The sequence below is a fragment of the Oncorhynchus tshawytscha genome, unplaced genomic scaffold, assembly GCF_018296145.1.
Source record: "Oncorhynchus tshawytscha isolate Ot180627B unplaced genomic scaffold, Otsh_v2.0 Un_contig_1726_pilon_pilon, whole genome shotgun sequence".
Classification (NCBI taxonomy): Eukaryota; Metazoa; Chordata; class Actinopteri; order Salmoniformes; family Salmonidae; genus Oncorhynchus; species Oncorhynchus tshawytscha.
In genome coordinates this window covers 87,501-107,500 of record NW_024609364.1, presented here as the reverse complement: position 1 = coordinate 107,500, position 20,000 = coordinate 87,501, and the positions used below count along the sequence as shown (strand labels likewise).

General features: G+C 49.4%; 1 protein-coding gene across 1 annotated transcript in view; it reads left to right on the top strand.

Annotated features, from left to right (window-relative positions):
* The window catches only part of LOC112242111 (voltage-dependent T-type calcium channel subunit alpha-1H), a 105,829-nt gene that overhangs the window by 42,681 nt on the left and 43,148 nt on the right, over positions 1 to 20,000 (top strand). Inside the window, 6 exon segments of the mRNA XM_042315012.1 lie at positions 6,360 to 6,592; positions 6,780 to 7,097; positions 11,093 to 11,192; positions 12,122 to 12,264; positions 17,400 to 17,468; positions 19,201 to 19,385. Coding sequence (XP_042170946.1) covers positions 6,360 to 6,592; positions 6,780 to 7,097; positions 11,093 to 11,192; positions 12,122 to 12,264; positions 17,400 to 17,468; positions 19,201 to 19,385 — 1,048 coding nt within the window.

The following is a 20,000-nucleotide window of genomic DNA, read 5'->3' as shown; positions in this document are numbered from 1 at the left end:
ATGATGGTGGTGATGGTAGTGGTGATGGTGATGATGATGGTGATGATGGTGATGATGGTGGTGGTGGTGATGGTGATGGTGGTGGTGGTGATGATGGTGGTGGTGATGGTGATGATGATGGTGATGATGATGGTGATGATGATGGTGATGGTGGTGATGTTGGTGGTGGTGATGATGATGATGGTGATGATTGTGATGATGATGGTGGTGGTGATGATGATGGTGGTGATGATGATGATGTGAATGATGATGATGGTGATGGTGATGGTAATGATGGTGGTGATGGTGGTGGTGATGGTTGTGATGATGGTGATGATGGTGGTGATGGTGGTGGTGATGGTTGTGATGATGGTGATGATGGTGGTGATGATGATGGTGATGGTGGTGATGATGGTGGTGGTGATGGTGATGATGATGGTGATGAATGTGGTGATGGTGGTGATGATGATGATGATGATTGTGGTGTTGCTGGTGATGATGATGGTGATGAGGATGGTGGTGGTGATGATGGTGGTGGTTATGGTTGTGATGATGGTGATGATGGTGGTGATGGTGATGGTGGTGGTGATGATGATGGTGATGATTGTGGTGATGGTGGTGGTAATGATGGTGGTGGTGGTGGTGATGGTGGTGATGGTGATGATGAATGTGATGATTGTGGTGATGGCGGTGATGATGATGGTGGTGATTATGACGGTGGTGATGATGGTGGTGATGGTAGTGGTGATGGTGATGATGATGGTGATGATGGTGATGATGGAGGTGGTGGTGATGGTGATGGTGGTGATGGTGGTGGTGGTGATGATGGTGGTGGTGATGGTGATGGTGGAGGTGATGATGGTGGTGGTGATGGTGATGATGATGGTGATGATTGTGGTGATGGTGGTGATGATGATGGTGGTGATTATGATGGTGGTGATGATGGTGGTGATGGTGATGATGATGGTGATGATGGAGATGTTGGTGGTGGTGATGATGGTGATGGTGATGATGGTGGTGGTGATGGTGGTGGTGATGATGGTGGTGATGGTGGTGATGGTGATGATGGTGGTGATGATGGTGATGTTGGTGGTGGTGATTATGGTTATGGTGATGATGGTGGTGATGGTGATGATGATGGTGATGATTGTGGTGATGGTGGTGATGATGATGGTGGTGATTATGATGGTGGTGGTGGTGGTGATGGTGGTGATGATGGTGGTGGTGATGGTGGTGGTGATGGTGATGATGGTGATGGTGGTGATGATGGTGATGTTGGTGGTGGTGATGATGGTGATGATGATGATGGTGGTGGTGGTGATGGTGGTGATGATGGTGGTGGTGATGGTGGTGGTGATGATGGTGGTGATGGTGATGATGGTGGTGATGGTGATGATGATGGTGATGATTGTGGTGATGGTGGTGATGATGATGGTGGTGATTATGATGGTGGTGGTGATGGTGGTGATGATGGTGGTGGTGATGGTGGTGGTGATGGTGGTGGTGATGGTGATGATGATGGTGGTGGTGGTGATGGTGGTGATGATGGTGGTGGTGATGGTGGTGGTGATGATGGTGGTGATGGTGATGATGGTGATGGTGGTGATGATGGTGATGTTGGTGGTGGTGATTATGGTGATGGTGATGATGGTGATGGTGGTGGTGGTGATGGTGGTGATGGTGATGATGGTGATGGTGGTGATGGTGGTGATGATGGTGGTGATGATGGTGGTGATGATGGTGGTGATGATGATGATGGTGATGATTGTGATGATGATGATGGTGATGTTGGTGGTGGTGATGATGATGATGGTAATGATTGTGATGATGATGGTGGTGATGGTGGTGATGATGGTGAGTGATGATGGTGATGGTGGTGATGATGGTGATGTTGGTGGTGGTGATGATGGTGATGTTGGTGGTGGTGATGATGATGATGGTGATGATTGTGATGATGATGATGATGGTGATGTTGGTGGTGGTGATGATGATGATGGTAATGATTGTGATGATGATGGTGGTGATGGTGGTGATGATGGTGAGTGATGATGGTGATGGTGGTGATGATGGTGATGTTGGTGGTGGTGATGATGATGGTGATGATTGTGATGATGATGATGATGATGATGGTGATGGTAATGATGGTTGTGATGATGGTGGTGATGATGATGGTGTTGGTGGTGATGATGGTGGTGGTGATGGTGATGATGATGGTGATGATTGTGGTGATGGTGGTGATGATTGTGGTGATGATTGTGGTGATGATGATGGTGATGATGATGGTGGTGGTGATGATGGTGGTGGTTATGGTTGTGATGATGGTGATGATGGTGGTGATTATGATGGTGGTTATGGTAGTGGTGATGGTGATGATGATGGTGATGATGGTGGTGGTGGTGATGGTGATGGTGGTGATGGTGGTGGTGGTGATGATGGTGGTGGTGATGGTGATGATGATGGTGATGATGATGGTGATGGTGGTGATGTTGGTGGTGGTGATGATGATGATGGTGATGATTGTGATGATGATGGTGGTGGTGATGATGATGTGAATGATGATGATGGTGATGGTGATGGTAATGTGAGTGGTGATGGTGGTGGTGATGGTTGTGATGATGGTGATGATGGTGGTGATGGTGGTGGTGATGGTTGTGATGATGGTGATGTTGGTGGTGGTGATGATGATGATGGTGGATTGTGATGATGATGGTGGTGATGGTGGTGATGATGGTGAGTGATGATGGTGATGGTGGTGATGATGGTGATGTTGGTGGTGGTGATGATGATGGTGATGATTGTGATGATGATGATGATGATGATGATGGTGATGGTGATGGTAATGATGGTGGTGATGGTGGTGGTGATGGTTGTGATGATGGTGGTGGTGATGGTGATGATGATGGTGATGATTGTGGTGATGGTGGTGATGATTGTGGTGATGATTGTGGTGATGATGATGGTGGTGGTGATGATGGTGGTGGTTATGGTTGTGATGATGGTGATGATGGTGGTGATGATGATGGTGGTGATTATGATGGTGGTGATGGTAGTGGTGATGGTGATGATGATGGTGATGATGGTGATGATGGTGGTGGTGGTGATGGTGATGGTGGTGGTGGTGATGATGGTGGTGGTGATGGTGATGATGATGGTGATGATGATGGTGATGATGATGGTGATGGTGGTGATGTTGGTGGTGGTGATGATGATGATGGTGATGATTGTGATGATGATGGTGGTGGTGATGATGATGGTGGTGATGATGATGATGTGAATGATGATGATGGTGATGGTGATGGTAATGATGGTGGTGATGGTGGTGGTGATGGTTGTGATGATGGTGATGATGGTGGTGATGGTGGTGGTGATGGTTGTGATGATGGTGATGATGGTGGTGATGATGATGGTGATGGTGGTGATGATGGTGGTGGTGATGGTGATGATGATGGTGATGAATGTGGTGATGGTGGTGATGATGATGATGATGATTGTGGTGTTGCTGGTGATGATGATGGTGATGAGGATGGTGGTGGTGATGATGGTGGTGGTTATGGTTGTGATGATGGTGATGATGGTGGTGATGGTGATGGTGGTGGTGATGATGATGGTGATGATTGTGGTGATGGTGGTGGTAATGATGGTGGTGGTGGTGGTGATGGTGGTGATGGTGATGATGAATGTGATGATTGTGGTGATGGCGGTGATGATGATGGTGGTGATTATGACGGTGGTGATGATGGTGGTGATGGTAGTGGTGATGGTGATGATGATGGTGATGATGGTGATGATGGAGGTGGTGGTGATGGTGATGGTGGTGATGGTGGTGGTGGTGATGATGGTGGTGGTGATGGTGATGGTGGAGGTGATGATGGTGGTGGTGATGGTGATGATGATGGTGATGATTGTGGTGATGGTGGTGATGATGATGGTGGTGATTATGATGGTGGTGATGATGGTGGTGATGGTGATGATGATGGTGATGATGGAGATGTTGGTGGTGGTGATGATGGTGATGGTGATGATGGTGGTGGTGATGGTGGTGGTGATGATGGTGGTGATGGTGGTGATGGTGATGATGGTGGTGATGATGGTGATGTTGGTGGTGGTGATTATGGTTATGGTGATGATGGTGGTGATGGTGATGATGATGGTGATGATTGTGGTGATGGTGGTGATGATGATGGTGGTGATTATGATGGTGGTGGTGGTGGTGATGGTGGTGATGATGGTGGTGGTGATGGTGGTGGTGATGGTGATGATGGTGATGGTGGTGATGATGGTGATGTTGGTGGTGGTGATGATGGTGATGATGATGATGGTGGTGGTGGTGATGGTGGTGATGATGGTGGTGGTGATGGTGGTGGTGATGATGGTGGTGATGGTGATGATGGTGGTGATGGTGATGATGATGGTGATGATTGTGGTGATGGTGGTGATGATGATGGTGGTGATTATGATGGTGGTGGTGATGGTGGTGATGATGGTGGTGGTGATGGTGGTGGTGATGGTGGTGGTGATGGTGATGATGATGGTGGTGGTGGTGATGGTGGTGATGATGGTGGTGGTGATGGTGGTGGTGATGATGGTGGTGATGGTGATGATGGTGATGGTGGTGATGATGGTGATGTTGGTGGTGGTGATTATGGTGATGGTGATGATGGTGATGGTGGTGGTGGTGATGGTGGTGATGGTGATGATGGTGATGGTGGTGATGGTGGTGATGATGGTGGTGATGATGGTGGTGATGATGGTGGTGATGATGATGATGGTGATGATTGTGATGATGATGATGGTGATGTTGGTGGTGGTGATGATGATGATGGTAATGATTGTGATGATGATGGTGGTGATGGTGGTGATGATGGTGAGTGATGATGGTGATGGTGGTGATGATGGTGATGTTGGTGGTGGTGATGATGGTGATGTTGGTGGTGGTGATGATGATGATGGTGATGATTGTGATGATGATGATGATGGTGATGTTGGTGGTGGTGATGATGATGATGGTAATGATTGTGATGATGATGGTGGTGATGGTGGTGATGATGGTGGTGATGATGGTGATGGTGGTGATGATGGTGATGTTGGTGGTGGTGATGATGATGGTGATGATTGTGATGATGATGATGATGATGATGGTGATGGTGATGGTTGTGATGATGGTGGTGATGATGATGGTGTTGGTGGTGATGATGGTGGTGGTGATGGTGATGATGATGGTGATGATTGTGGTGATGGTGGTGATGATTGTGGTGATGATTGTGGTGATGATGATGGTGATGATGATGGTGGTGGTGATGATGGTGGTGGTTATGGTTGTGATGATGGTGATGATGGTGGTGATTATGATGGTGGTTATGGTAGTGGTGATGGTGATGGATGGTGATGATGGTGGTGGTGGTGATGGTGATGGTGGTGATGGTGGTGGTGGTGATGATGGTGGTGGTGATGGTGATGATGATGGTGATGATGATGGTGATGGTGGTGATGTTGGTGGTGGTGATGATGATGATGGTGATGATTGTGATGATGATGGTGGTGGTGATGATGATGGTGGTGATGATGATGATGTGAATGATGATGATGGTGATGGTGATGGTAATGTGGTGGTGATGGTGGTGGTGATGGTTGTGATGATGGTGATGATGGTGGTGATGGTGGTGGTGATGGTTGTGATGATGGTGATGATGGTGGTGATGATGATGGTGATGGTGGTGATGATGGTGGTGGTGATGGTGATGATGATGGTGATGATTGTGGTGATGGTGGTGATGATGATGATGATGATTGTGGTGATGCTGGTGATGATGATGGTGATGAGGATGGCGGTGGTGATGATGGTGGTGGTTATGGTTGTGATGATGGTGATGATGGTGGTGATGGTGATGGTGGTGGTGATGATGATGGTGATGATTGTGGTGATGGTGGTGATTATGATGGTGGTGATTATGATGGTGGTGATGATGGTGGTGATGGTAGTGGTGATGATGGTGGTGGTGATGATGGTGATGATGATGGTGATGATGGTGATGATGGTGGTGGTGGTGATGATGATGGTGGTGATGGTGGTGGTGATGATGGTGGTGGTGATGGTGATGATGATGGTGATGAGGATGGTGATGGTGGTGGTGATGATGGTGGTGGTGATGGTGATGATGATGGTGATGATTGTGGTGATGGTGGTGATGATGATGGTGGTGATTATGATGGTGGTGATGATGGTGATGATGGTAGTGGTGATGGTGATGATGATGGTGATGATGGTGATGATGGTGGTGGTGGTGGTGATGGTGATGGTGGTGATGGTGGTGGTGGTGATGATGGTGGTGGTGATGGTGATGATGATGGTGATGATGATGGTGATGTCGCTCTTCCCACAGAGCTGAAGATGTATTCTCTGATGATGACGGCCAACGGTCACACGGACCGCAACACTCTGGCCCCTCCAATAACCATCACGCGCACAGCGGCGACACCCGTGTCGACGCCCAAGAGCTCATTGGGCCCCGAGTCCGTTCTGGGAGAGGGGCTCGTGTGTTCAGACTTCGGGGACTCTCGTCGTGGCAGCGCTGCTGCTTCCATAGACCCCTCAGCCTACGACCAGCGCTCTCTGGTGAGTCACCTTTTAACCCCTGACCTCTGACCTCTATGGCCTTTTTTAAAATTATCTCTCTGACCAATAAGGTTCTATATGTCTTCCAAGGGTTCTGGTCTTGATGATGAGTAAATGTCTGACTTAATATTTATGTTTTTTATATATTTACCCCTCCATTCTCCTCCCTCCCTCCCCCTCCCTCCAGTCCAGCCCCGGCCAGCACTCGCCGCTCCCTCCCAGAGGTCAGGGTTCAGCCAGTGGGTGGGGCAGCAGGAGGTCAAGTTGGAACAGCCTCAACCGCGCCCCCAGCCTCAAACGCAGCAAAACCAGCGGAGAGAGGGAGAGTCTGCTCTCAGGGGAGGGAAGAGGAGAGGAGGAAGAGGGGGCCTTAGAGCTGCTACAGGTGTCCTCTCTGGGCCCGTCTGTAACAGGGGAGTACGGGGACTGTAACGGGAGGAGTCTTCATCACATGACCTATGACCCCAACAAGGACCTTTCACCTGACGATGACATGGAGGAGGACGTGAGTCCCTGGATCTCTGTCTCTCTCTCTCTCTCTCTCTCTCTCTCTCTCTCTCTCTCTCTCTCTCTTCTCTCTCTCTCTCTCTCTCTCTCTCTCTCTGTTTTTGTTCTCTCTCTCTCTCTGTTTCTCTCTCTCTCTCTCTCTCTCTCTCTCTCTCTCTCTCCCCTCTATCTCCTCTCCCTCTCACCCTCCTTCTGTTCTCCCTCTCTCTCTCCTTCTTTTCTCCCTCCCTCTCGCCTTCTGTTCTCACTCTCTTTCTCCTTCTGTTCTCCCTCTCTCTCTCCTTCTGTTCTCCCTCTCTCTCCTTCTGTTCTCCCTCCCTCTCTCTCTCCTTCTGTTCTCCCTCTCTCTCCTTCTGTTCTCCCTCTCTCTCTCCTTCTGTTCTCCCTCTCTCTCTCCTTCTGTTCTCCCTCTCTCTCTCCTTCTGTTCTCCCTCTCTCTCCTTCTGTTCTCCCTCTCTCTCTCCTTCTGTTCTCCCTCTCTCTCTCCTTCTGTTCTCCCTCTCTCTCTCCTTCTGTTCTCCCTCCCTCTCTCACTCTCCTTCTGTTCTCCCTCTCTCTCCTTCTGTTCTCCCTCTCTCTCTCCTTCTGTTCTCCCTCTCTCTCTCCTTCTGTTCTCCCTCTCTCTCTCCTTCTGTTCTCCCTCTCTCTCCTTCTGTTCTCCCTCTCTCTCTCCTTCTGTTCTCCCTCTCTCTCTCCTTCTGTTCTCCCTCTCTCTCTCCTTCTGTTCTCCCTCTCTCTCTCCTTCTGTTCTCCCTCCCTCTCTCACTCTCCTTCTGTTCTCCCTCCCTCTCTCTCTCCTTCTGTTCTCCCTCTCTCTCTCCTTCTGTTCTCCCTCTCTCTCCTTCTGTTCTCCCTCTCTCTCTCCTTCTGTTCTCCCTCTCTCTCTCCTTCTGTTCTCCCTCTCTCTCTCCTTCTGTTCTCCCTCCCTCTCTCTCCTTCTGTTCTCCCTCTCTCTCTCCTTCTGTTCTCCCTCTCTCTCCTTCTGTTCTCCCTCCCTCTCCTTCTGCACTCTCCTTCTGTTCTCCCTCTCTCTCCTTCAGTTCTCCCTCCCTCTCTCTCCCTTCTGTTCTCCCTCTCTCTCTCCTTCTGTTCTCCCTCCCTCTCTCTCCTTCTGTTCTCCCTCCCTCTCTCACTCTCCTTCTGTTCTCCCTCTCTCTCTCCTTCTGTTCTCCCTCCCTCTCTCTCTCCTTCTGTTCTCCCTCTCTCTCCTTCTGTTCTCCCTCTCTCTCCCTTCTGTTCTCCCTCTCTCTCTTCTGTTCTCCCTCTCTCTCCTTCTGTTCTCCCTCCCTCTCCCTCTGTTCTCCCTCTCTCTCTCCTTCTGTTCTCCCTCCCTCTCCTTCTGTTCTCCCTCTCTCTCCTTCTGTTCTCCCTCTCTCTCCTTCTGTTCTCCCTCTCTCTCCTTCTGTTCTCCCTCCCTCTCTCTCTCTCCTTCTCTTCTTGTTGTGTTTGTTTATAGAGTCCTGCAGGGAGGCTAATTGTTCCCCTGTAATTGATTGGCCACGGCAGAAATAGTTTTCTCAGTGGGTAGAGCAAGACCCCTGTGTGTGTGTGTGTGTAGTGTGTGTGTAGTGTGTGTGTAAGCCAGAGGTGTGATGTCCCCTCTGCAGTAACAGGGTGATTCTATCAGTGTAGTAGGAGAGAGAGCAGCCTCTCTGTAAACTCTCCTCTATCAGGGAGAGAGCAGCCTCTCTAACTCTCTCCTATCAGGGAGAGAGAGCAGCCTCTCTGTAACTCTCCTCTATCAGGGAGAGAGCAGCCTCTCTGTAACTCTCCTCTATCAGGGAGAGAGAGCAGCCTCTCTGTAACTCTCCTCTATCAGGGAGAGAGCAGCCTCTCTGTAACTCTCCTCTGTCAGGGAGAGAGAGAGCAGCCTCTCTGTACCTCTCCTCTATCAGGGAGAGAGAGCAGCGTCTATGTATCTCTCCTCTATCAGGGAGAGAGAGCAGCTTCTCTGTAACTCTCCTCTGTCAGGGAGAGAGAGAGCAGCTTCTCTGTAACTCTCCTCTGTCAGGGAGAGAGCAGCCTCTCTGTAACTCTCCTCTATCAGGGAAAGAGAGCAGCGTCTATGTATCTCTCCTCTATCAGGGAGAGAGGCTTCTCTGTAACTCTCCTCTATCAGGGAGAGAGAGCAGCCTCTCTGTAACTCTCCTCTATCAGGGGTTACACCAGTCCAACTCTCTCCCCGACCCCCACCAGTCCAACTCTCTTCCTGACCCCCACCAGTCCAACTCTCTCCCCGACCCCCACCAGTCCAACTCTCTCCTCGACCCCCACCAGTCCAACTCTCTCCCCGACCCCACCAGTCCAACTCTCTCCTCCACCCCCACCAGTCCAACTCTCTCCCCGACCCCCACCAGTCCAACTCTCTCCTCGACCCCCACCAGTCCAACTCTCTCCTCGACCCCCACCAGTCCCACTCTCTCCTCGACCCCCACCAGTCCCACTCTCTCCTCGACCCCCACCAGTCCAACTCTCTCCTCGACCCCCACCAGTCCAACTCTCTCCTCGACCCCCACCAGTCCAACTCTCTCCTCGACCCCCACCAGTCCAACTCTCTCCTCGACCCCCACCAGTCCAACTCTCTTCTGACCCCCACCAGTCCAACTCTCTCCCCGACCCCCACCAGTCCAACTCTCTCCTCGACCCCCACCAGTCCAACTCTCTCCCCGACCCCACCAGTCCAACTCTCTCCTCCACCCCCACCAGTCCAACTCTCTCCTCCACCCCCACCAGTACAACTCTCTCCTCCACCCCCACCAGTCCAACTCTCTCCTCCACCCCCACCAGTCCAACTCTCTCCCCGACCCCACCAGTCCAACTCTCTCCTCCACCCCCACCAGTCCAACTCTCGCCTCCACCCCCACCAGTACAACTCTCTCCTCGACCCCCACCAGTCCAACTCTCTCCTCCACCCCCACCAGTCCAACTCTCTCCTCCACCCCCACCAGTCCAACTCTCTCCTCCACCCCCACCAGTCCAACTCTCTCCTCGACCCCCACCAGTCCAACTCTCTCCTCGAACCCCACCAGTCCAACTCTCTCCTCGACCCCCACCAGTCCAACTCTCTCCTCGACCCCCACCAGTCCAACTCTCTCCTCGACCCCCACCAGTCCAACTCTCTCCTCAACCCCCAGCAGTCCAACTCTCTCCTCGACCCCCACCAGTCCAACTCTCTCCTCGACCCCCACCAGTCCAACTCTTCCTCGACCCCCACCAGTCCAACTCTTCCTCGACCCCACCAGTCCAGTCAAAACACAGTAGTTTAGTTTAGTTTTCTATTAAGATAAACAGCCGATACCTTCCCAGCTACTTCAGTTAACTGAGGAGTAGCCAGTTTCTGTTCTGCTTGATTGCTTGCTTTTTTACAACTCGGTTGGAAAGAGTTCAACACGCTGACAGCAGCTGCCCCTGTTCGACTCTCCCGTGTTGATCCAGCCAGCCTTTTCAGAAGCTTTGCCTTCACACAGTCTGTCCGCCCGCTCTGTGGTGTCGAGCGCGGTCCTAAATTCAGCCGGCTGAAAACCTCCAAACAGCCTACCCAGACTGCTCTAGGGAGTCCGCATGGTCCTAAAGCACACCGATGCCGTTTTTGGTGTCACGGTGCAATGATAAAACTTTGTGGGGGGGGGGTGAGACAAAAATTGCCCCCCCCCCATCATCCCCAGTGAAAGTTGTGCCCCTGGTGAGCAGTTTGGGTTGACGTAACAGTGGAGAGTTGGTTGTTAGCAGTTTGTTCTGACTTAGTTGCTGACTGTGTTTTCCCCTGTCCTGTTCTCCAACCCTGCTCAACGAGAACTGAGCACTTTGTTGATGGCGTGTTTCCCAGAATGCATTAGTCTTCCAGTCTGACAGGACAAGCGAGAGTTGTTGTTCCCTGCTGCTAGAGAATGAATGTTCTGCACCGTCACGGGAAACACACATCCAAACTTAGAGACTGACGATGTAGAGGAAGGAGTGTGTGTAATGCTGAACTCTGACCTCTGTCCTCTGTAGAACCTGTGGTTCCGGGTCAGGAGAACGCTGCAGAGCCACAAGCCACGCTGGTGTAGAGAACATGAAGACTGGAACCTCTACCTGTTCTCCCTCAGAACTCGTGAGCCACACAAACACACACACACACACACACACACACACACACACACACACACACACACACACACACACACACACACACACACACACACACACACACACACACACACACACACACACACACACACACACACACACACACACACACACACACACACACACACCACACAGACACACACACACACCACACACACACAGACACACACACACACACACACACACACACACACACACACACACACACACACACACACACACACACACACCACACAGACACACACACACACACACACACACACACACACACACACACACACACACACACACACACACACACACACACACACACACACACACACACACACACACACACACACACACACACACACACACACACACACACACACACACACACACACACACACACACACACACACACACACACACACACACACACACACACACACACACACACACACACACACACACACACACACACACACACACACACACACACACACACACACACACACATACTTGTTCTCTCACCTTCTCATAAATACTGTATCTTCCTCCTTTGTGCTGATTTCCCCTTCCTTCCTTCCTTCCTTCCTTCCTTCCTTCCTTCCTTCCTTCCTTCCTTCCTTCCTTCCTTCCCCTTCCTTCCTTCCTCCCCCTCCATCCTTCCCTCATTCCCTCCCTCATTCCCTCCCTCCCTCCCCCTCACCCCCTCCCTCCCCCACCCCTCCCCTCCCCTCCCTCACACCATCCCCTCTCCCCCCTCCTCACCCCCCCCTTCCCTCTCCTCCCCTCCCTCCCCCACTCCACTCCCTCATCTCATCCACCTCCACCTCCCCCCCTCTTTCTCCCTCCCTCCCTCCCTCACCTCACCCCCCCCATCCCCTCCCTCCTCCTCCCTCCCCCCTCCTCTCTCCGCTCCCTCCTCTAGGTTCCGTGTGTGGGCTAAGGGGATGATCTCTCATAAGATGTTTGATCACGTGGTCCTCCTCTTCATCTTCCTCAACTGCATCACCATCGCTCTGGAGAGACCCGGCATTCTGCCTCACAGCACCGTAAGACACTAGGGCTGGTGTTATACCCTATTTTACTATATACCAGTATTGATGCATCGACCACTTTTGGTTTTTTACTTTACCTTCTAGAACCCTATTTTTACTTTACCTTCTAGAACCCTATTTATACTTTACCTTCTAGAACCCTATTTTTACTTTACCTTCTAGAACCCTATTTTTACTTTACCTTCTAGAACCCTATTTTTACTTTACCTTCTAGAACCCTATTTATACTTTACCTTCTAGAACCCTATTTATACTTTACCTTCTAGAACCCTGTTTTTTACTTTACCTTCTAGAACCCTATTTATACTTTACCTTCTAGAACCCTGTTTTTACTTTACCTTCTAGAACCCTGTTTTTTACTTTACCTTCTAGAACCCTATTTATACTTTACCTTCTAGAACCCTATTTCAATGTGGTTGGTTAGGCTTCATTATTAATGCCATTTCAGACTTGACGTCGATACAACAACTATGATAGCTGAGGTTCATAGATTGGCATGAATATTAGTTCAGAACCTAACATTTTAGTAAATGCTTTCGGCTAGCTAGATTTTTTACATCCACTGTTTCCCAAGACGACAGCCTGGTTTACTGGTTTTCTCAGGAGTCCCTAAAACATTAAACAATGTCATACTGTACTCATTTCATAACACCAGCTAGGTGGCTGGCTAAAGTTAGCTAGTCAGTTAACTTGCTAAATCACGATTTTCGTAAATTAACTTTATGACAAAAAATGATGCCCAATCGTTTGTCTCTACATTAACTAACACATTCCTCTCCATTGTAAATGTTTTGCTTGACTCGTTATGACGTTGTAATTACTTACATTTGTTTCCACTGTAATGTTTTGTCAGCTGTCTTTGCTGAAGAAAGTCACCAGGGATGGGTGGCTCGCATCAAATTCATCAAATCAAATCAAATCAAATTGATTTATATAGCCCTTCGTACATCAGCTGATATCTCAAAGTGCTGTACAGAAACCCAGCCTAAAACCCCAAACAGCAAGCAATGCAGGTGTAGAAGCACGGTGGCTAGGAAAAACTCCCTAGAAAGGCCAAAACCTAGGAAGAAACCTAGAGAGGAACCAGGCTATGTGGGGTGGCCAGTCCTCTTCTGGCTGTGCCGGGTGGAGATTATAACAGAACATGGTCAAGATGTTCAAATGTTCATAAATGACCAGCATGGTCGAATAATAATAAGGCAGAACAGTTGAAACTGGAGCAGCAGCACAGTCAGGTGGACTGGGGACAGCAAGGAGTCATCATGTCAGGTATTCCTGGGGCATGGTCCTAGGGCTCAGGTCCTCCGAGAGAGAGAAAGAAAGAGAGAATTAGAGAGAGCATATGTGGGATGGCCAGTCCTCTTCTGGCTGTGCCGGGTGGAGATTATAACAGAACATGGCCAAGATGTTCAAATGTTCATAAATGCATGGTCGAATAATAATAAGGCAGAACAGTTGAAACTGGAGCAGCAGCACGGCCAGGTGGACTGGGGACAGCAAGGAGTCATCATGTCAGGTAGTCCTGGGGCATGGTCCTAGGGCTCAGGTCCTCCGAGAGAGAGAAAGAGAGAAGGAGAGAATTAGAGAACGCACACTTAGATTCACACAGGACACCGAATAGGACAGGAGAAGTACTCCAGATATAACAAACTGACCCTAGCCCCCCGACACAAACTACTGCAGCATAAATACTGGAGGCTGAGACAGGAGGGGTCAGGAGACACTGTGGCCCCATCCGAGGACACCCCCGAGACAGGGCCAAACAGGAAGGATATAACCCCACCCACTTTGCCAAAGCACAGCCCCCACACCACTAGAGGGATATCTTCAACCACCAACTTACCATCCTGAGACAAGGCTGAGTATAGCCCACAAAGATCTCCGCCACGGCACAACCCAAGGGGGGGGGGCAACCCAGACAGGATGACCACATCAGTGAATCAACCCACTCAGGTGACGCACCCCCTCCAGGGACGGCATGAGAGAGCCCCAGTAAGCCAGTGACTCAGCCCCTGTAATAGGGTTAGAGGCAGAGAATCCCAGTGGAAAGAGGGGAACCGGCCAGGCAGAGAGAGCAAGGGCAGTTCGTTGCTCCAGAGCCTTTCCGTTCACCCTCCCACTCCTGGGCCAGACTACACTCAATCATATGACCCACTGAAGAGATGAGTCTTCAGTAGAGACTTAAAGGTTGAGACCGAGTTTGTGTCTCTGACATGGGTAGGCAGACCGTTCCATAAAAATGGAGCTCTATAGGAGAAAGCCCTGCCTCCAGCTGTTTGCTTAGAAATTCTAGGGACAATTAGGAGGCCTGCGTCTTGTGACCGTAGCGTACGTGTAGGTATGTACGGCAGGACCAAATCAGAGAGATAGGTAGGAGCAAGCCCATGTAATGCTTTGTAGGTTAGCAGTAAAACCTTGAAATCAGCCCTTGCTTTGACAGGAAGCCAGTGTAGAGAGGCTAGCACTGGAGTAATATGATCAAATTTTTTGGTTCTAGTCAGGATTCTAGCACATTCTCACTGGAACCACTCAATATGATTGGTTATATAAAAACCTTGGGACCCAAATGCATAATGAGTGATCTAACTCCTCCTGGTGGTGGTCTGGAGCCGTAATGCTGGGTACCTCTAACTCCCCTGGTGGTGGTCTGGAGCCGTGATGCTGTGTACCTCTAACTCCCCTTGTGGTGGTCTGGAGCTGTGATGCTGGGTACCTTTAACTCCCCTGGTGGTGGTCTGGAGCCGTGATGCTGGGTGCCTCTAACTCCCCTGGTGGTGGTCTGGAACCGTGATGCTGGGTACCTCTAACTCCTCCTGGTGGTGGTCTGGAACCGTGATGCTGGGTACCTCTAACTCCTCCTGGTGGTGGTCTGGAGCCGTAATGCTGGGTACCTCTAACTCCTCCTGGTGGTGGTCTGGAACCGTGATGCTGGGTACCTCTAACTCCCCTTGTGGTGGTCTGGAGCTGTGATACTGGGTACCTTTAACTCCCCTGGTGGTGGTCTGGAGCCGTGATGCTGGGTGCCTCTAAGTCCCCCGGTGTAAACTCGCAAACTTTTAAAGGAGGAACCACTGTAGCTAAGCATATTGTTTATGCCACAGTATCATAAATCAGAGCGAAATAGGTGAAACATGGATATGTTAGCTAGCTGGCTAGTTACATGAGGTAAGAAAACATGGAATGTTTACATCTAATTAGTGTCCCCTTGGAAACATTGACCACCACTTTCGTTCCTACCCTGTCAATAATTCCTCCCTTGGCTTAGTCATTCATTGTCATGTCAAGCAATAATGTATTCAAGGTGCCGCCCACTATATTATAATTTGAATAATCATTCTATTTTCATAATTCCAACAATTCACCAATTAATTAGGGCTATCTCTGCCTTGGCATCTTTTTCATACCGGATGACAGCATGACAAGTCTGTTAGGTTGTCAGTGTTTGACATGAAGGAAACAATATCACAGGGACCCTTTTTTTTACAGATGGCCTGAAACTTGTTCCCAGCCCCCGATCACACTTGTAGACGATGCCGTCGTGGCGACGTCAGCTAGCTAAGCTCGTACGTAGAAACGCATCGTCTGGTCTAACGGTCGTCTGAACAACTAAGCTCGTATGTAGAAACGCATCGTCTGGTCTAACGGTCGTCTGAACAACTAAGCTCGTACGTAGAAACGCATCGTCTGGTCTAACGGTCGGTCTGAACAACTAAGCTCGTATGTAGAAACGCATCGTCTGGTCTAACGGTCGTCTGAACAACTAAGCTCGTATGTAAAAACGCATCGTCTGGTCTAACGGTCGTCTGGCGTCGGAAACATCTAAGCTCGTATGTAGAAACGCATCGTCTGGTCTAACGGTCGTCAGAACATCTAAGCTCGTACGTAGAAACGCATCATCTGGTCTAACGGTCGTCTGAACAACTAAGCTCGTATGTAAAAACGCATCGTCTGGTCTAGCGGTCGTCTGAACAACTAAGCTCGTATGTAGAAACGCATCGTCTGGTCTAACGGTCGTCTGGCGTTGGAACATCTAAGCTCGTATGTAGAAACGCATCGTCTGGTCTAACGGTCGTCTGGCTGAACATCTAAGCTCGTATGTAAAAACGCATCGTCTGGTCTAACGGTCGTCTGAACAACTAAGCTCGTATGTAGAAACGCATCGTCTGGTCTAACGGTCGTCTGGCGTTGGAACATCTAAGCTCGTATGTAGAAACGCATCGTCTGGTCTAACGGTCGCCTGAACAACTAAGCTCGTATGTAGAAACGCATCGTCTGGTCTAACGGTCGTCTGAACAACTAAGCTCGTACGTAGAAATGCATCGTCTGGCCTAACGGTCGTCTGGCGTTGGAACATCTAAGATCGTACTTAGAAATGCATCGTCTGGTCTAACGGTCGTTGGAACATCTAAGCTCGTATGTAAAAACGCATCGTCTGGTCTAACGGTCGTTGGAACAATTAAGCTCGTACATAGAAACTTATCGTCTGGTCTAACGGTCGTCTGGCGTTGGAACATCTAAGCTCGTACGTAGAAACGCATCGTCTGGTCTAACGGTCGTCTGAACATCTAAGCTCGTACGTAGAAATGCATCGTCTGGCCTAACGGTCGTCTGGCGTTGGAACATCTAAGCTCGTACGTAGAAACGCATCGTCTGGTCTATCGGTCGTCTGGCGTCGGAACTACATGTGTGTAGGCCGTCAAATCAAAACCTCTACTTTGATATAAAGTCGGGTTTTTTGTGTTTTTTTACGAAAATGAAAACATGTCAGTTTGTCACCTTCAAGAGGTTGGAGAAATAACATGTTCAACTATTTAAGACTATTTAAGCTCCAATCCAAGGTTGTTCCTTTTAGATTAGGAGAAAATTAACTACTAATGAAAGATTTTTTTTCACTTCTCTCGTTGACTTCTCAAACCCCGAACCCCGGCTAATCGTTCCCAGATGTCTTGCGATGTCTCTCCTACTCTCCCTCCAGGAGAGAGTGTTTCTGAGTGTCTCCAACTAGATACTCTCTGCTCTAATATACTGTCTCTCCTACTCTCCCTCCCTCCAGCAGAGTGTTTCTGAGTGTCTCCAACTAGATACTCTCTGTTCTAATATACTGTCTCTCCTACTCTCCCTCCCTCCAGGAGAGAGTGTTTCTGAGTGTCTCCAACTACGTGTTCACTGTCATCTTCCTGGCTGAGATGACTGTCAAGGTAATACTCTGTTTCAGTCTGTTGTCTGTTTCAGCCTGTTGTCTGTCTCAGTCTGCTGTCTGTCTCAGTCTGCTGTCTGTCTCAGTCTGTTGTCTGTTTCAGTCTGTTGCCTGTCTCAGTCTGCTGTCTGTTTCAGTCTGCTCTCTGTTTCAGTCTATTGTCTGTTTCAGTCTGATCTCTGTTTCAGTTTGTGGTCTGTTTCAGTCTCATGTTGCCTGTTTCAGTCTGCTGACTCAGTCAGTTGTCTTTTGTCTGTTTCAGTCTGTTGTTGGTTTCAGTTTTCATGTTGTCTGTTTGTCTGTTGTCTGTTTCAGTCTGCCGTCTGTTTGACTCATGCTCTTTGTTTCAGTCTGCTCTCTGTCTCAGTCTGCTGTCTGTTTCAGTCTGTTGTCTGTTTCAGTATGCTGTCTGTTTCAGTCTGCTGTCTGTTTCAGTCTGTTGTCTGTTTCAGTCTGATCTCTGTTTCATTCTGATCTCTGTTTCAGTCTGTTGTCTGTTTCAGTCTGATCTCTGTTTCAGTCTGCTGTCTGTTTCAGAGTGCTGTCTGTTTCAGTCTGCTGTCTGTTTCAGTCTGCTGTCTGTTTCAGTCTGCTGTCTGTTTCAGTCTGCTGTCTGTTTCAGTCTGCTGTCTGTTTCAGTCTGCTGTCTGTTTCAGTCTGCTGTCTGTTTCAGTCTGCTGTCTGTTTCAGTCTGCTGTCTGTTTCAGTCTGCTGTCTGTTTCAGTCTGCTGTCTGTTTCAGTCTGCTGTCTGTTTCAGTCTGCTGTCTGTTTCAGTCTGTTGTCTGTTTCAGTCTGTTGTCTGTTTCAGTCTGCTGTCTGTTTGACTCATGCTCTTTGTTTCAGTCTGCTGTCTGTTTCAGTCTGCTGTCTGTTTCAGTCTGCTGTCTTTTTCAGTCTGCTGTCTGTTTCAGTCTGCTGTCTGTTGTCTGTTTCAGTCTGTTGTTGTTTTCAGTCTGCTGTCTGTTTTAGTCTGATCTCTTTTTCAGAGTGCTGTCTGTTTCAGTCTGCTGTCTGTTTCAGAGTGCTGTCTGTTTCAGTCTGCTGTCTGTTTCAGAGTGCTGTCTGTTTCAGTCTGTTGTTGTTTTCAGTCTGCTGTCTGTTTCAGTCTGATCTCTGTTTCAGAGTGCTGTCTGTTTCAGTCTGATCTCTTTTCAGTCTGTTGTCTGTTTTAGTCTGATCTCTTTTTCAGAGTGCTGTCTGTTTCAGTCTGCTGTCTGTTTCAGAGTGCTGTCTGTTTCAGAGTGCTGTCTGTTTCAGTCTGATCTCTGTTTCAGAGTGCTGTCTGTTTCAGAGTGCTGTCTGTTTCAGTCTGCTGTCTGTTTCAGTCTGATCTGTGTTTCAGAGTGCTGTCTGTTTCAGTCTGCTGTCTGTTTCAGTCTGATCTCTGTTTCAGTCTGATCTCTGTTTCAGTCTGATCTCTGTTTCAGTCTGATCTCTGTTTCTATCTGATCTCTGTTTCAGTCTGTTGTTTGTCTCAGTCTGCTGTCTGTTTCTGACTGTTGTCGGTTGCAGTTTTCATGCTGCCTGTTTTAGTCTGCTGTCTGTTTCAGTCTGCTGACTGTTTCAGTCTGCTGTCTGTTTCAGTCTGTTGTCTGTTTGTCTGATCTTTTTTTCAGTCTGCTGTCTGTTTCAGTCTGCTGTCTGTTTCAGTCTGCTGTCTGTTTCAGTCTGTTGTCTGTTTCAGTCTGTTGTCAGTCCTGGAGTTATTGTCTTCTTAATGTTGTGTCTATAGATTGTAGCGTTGGGGTTCTGCTGGGGTAAACAGAGCTACCTGAAGAGCAGCTGGAATGTTCTGGATGGGATCCTGGTGTTTGTCTCTCTGGTGGACATCCTGGTTTCTCTGGCCTTGACTGGAGGGAACCGCATCCTGGGAATCCTCAGAGTACTACGACTGCTACGCACACTACGACCTCTCAGGTAGGACCACACTACGACCACACTACGACCACACTACGACCTCTCAGGTAGGACCACACTACGACCTCTCAGGTAGGACCACACTACGACCTCTCAGGTAGGACCACACTACGACCTCTCAGGTAGGACCACACTACGACCACACTACGACCTCTCAGGTAGGACCACACTACGACCTCTCAGGTAGGACCACACTGCGACCTCTCAGGTAGGACCACACTACGACCACACTACGACCTCTCAGGTAGGTTCACACTACGACCTCTCAGGTGGGACCACACTACGACCTCTCAGGTAGGACCACACTACAACCTCTCAGGTAGGACCACACTACGACCACACTACGATCTCTCAGGTAGGACCACACTACGACCACACTACGACCTCTCAGGTAGGACCACACTACGACCTCTCAGGTAGGACCACACTACGACCACACTACGACCACACTACGATCTCTCAGGTAGGACCACACTACGACCACACTACGACCACACTACGATCTCTCAGGTAGGACCACACTACGACCTCTCAGGTAGGACCACACTACGACCACACTACGATCTCTCAGGTAGGACCACACTACGACCACACTACGACCTCTCAGGTAGGACC